Source organism: Populus euphratica, unplaced genomic scaffold, assembly GCF_000495115.2.
Source record: "Populus euphratica unplaced genomic scaffold, PopEup_1.0 scaffold6849.1, whole genome shotgun sequence".
In the NCBI taxonomy this organism is placed as follows: domain Eukaryota; kingdom Viridiplantae; phylum Streptophyta; class Magnoliopsida; order Malpighiales; family Salicaceae; genus Populus; species Populus euphratica.
Window position 1 is genome coordinate 523 of NW_011506603.1, and position 1,467 is coordinate 1,989.

The following is a 1,467-nucleotide window of genomic DNA, read 5'->3' on the forward strand; positions in this document are numbered from 1 at the left end:
TATTATTAATTTTGTGAAAGAAAAATCCTTTGGAAAACCTTTTATCAATAAATCTGAAACTCCATATTTAGAACTCAGCTCTTGTGCAAAACCAGCATCATCTTCATGGCACGCACGCATTTCCTCCTGGTTCACATCATCACTGCCACTGGCTCGAAGGTTTTCCATTTTGTTGTCAAAACGAAATTCTTTCACAGCTTGTATCCAAACTAAAAGGTACTGAAATGACATAAGATATGGAGAGAACAGAAAAGGAAAAATGAATCTCAATCACGCAAAACAAAATCAGCTACCCCATGTCTAGATTCAAAACTGATCTGGGTCACAAAAGGATGATCAAGAAGCTCACCCACAGTCCCTCTCTTCTTCCAGTCCTTCTCTAGACACCTCCTAACAAAGCTTTGAATCCTGCTGGATGCACTCTTCGGCATTTGCAATCTCTCCCCAAAGCATATAGCACACACCAATGCTGCCCAGTCTGGTTTCTCTCCACAACCAATCAATGGATAATGACCCACTAGGCACTCCAAAACTACCACCCCAAGCGACCAAACATCTCCTGCGAATCCATGATCTCCATTTCCATCCCATCTCTCAGGATCAATTCTCTCAGGACTCATGTAAGCACATGTTCCCATATAAGTCCCATATGAATCATGTTTTCCCACCACTACCCTACTCACTCCAAAATCTGCAATCTTAACAACTCCTTCAGCATTTATCAGTAGATTTGAGGGTTTTATGTCCCCATGTACTATCTGCTTCTCATGGAGATACTGTAACCCATTCAGAATGCACCGTGCCACACCAGATATGACATCCTCAGGCAATATTCTGTTCACAAGCAGAACATCATGCAGTGATCCTCTTTCCATGTGCTCCATTGCAAAGTACAAGTCATCCTCACTATCAAAAACAGCATGGCACTGGACAACGTAAGGTGAATCCACGCGTCTAAGGATCTCTGCCTCCCTTCCTGCTTGTTGTCGAATTATGGTGGAGTTTCGGTCGAAACGGAGGGTTTTCAATGCAAATATGGAGGAGCTGCGTTTGTGCCGTACTTTATAGACCGTGCCACTATTGCCATGGCCAAGAACCGCCAGTTTTTCCAGGTCTGAGAGCTTCTCTATGTTTGGAGAATCTGGACTAATGGTCAATGAAAATGACGGCAAATGGATCTGATGCCGGAAGTCAGCTGCAGGTATGGTTGGTGGTAGGGATAGCCTTAGTGGTTGTTGGTGCCTTCTCTCTCTCACGAAAGTCATTTTCACACCTCTTGCTTCTTCTCTCATCTCTGTGCCCAGACACTAAGCAACATTGTGGATAGGTACGGCAAAACCTTAGCCTAGCCGTTATATACACATGCGACTAGAGAGCTTTTGGGGGCACACACGTGCATGCTTGGCTACAGGGGGGTAACAAGTGGCTGTAGCAATCGCAACATCCACGGACAGGTGAGGTTTTTTC

General features: G+C 44.6%; 1 protein-coding gene across 1 annotated transcript; it reads right to left on the reverse strand.

Annotated features, from left to right (window-relative positions):
• Window positions 1–208: 208 nt before the first annotated feature.
• On the reverse strand, window positions 209–1,299 carry LOC105120328 (mitogen-activated protein kinase kinase 10-like). The gene has a single exon (XM_011018497.1). It carries the CDS (start codon window positions 1,290–1,292, stop codon window positions 267–269), a length of 1,026 nt encoding a protein of 341 aa, XP_011016799.1. The 5' UTR covers window positions 1,293–1,299; the 3' UTR covers window positions 209–266.
• Window positions 1,300–1,467: the final 168 nt, after the last annotated feature.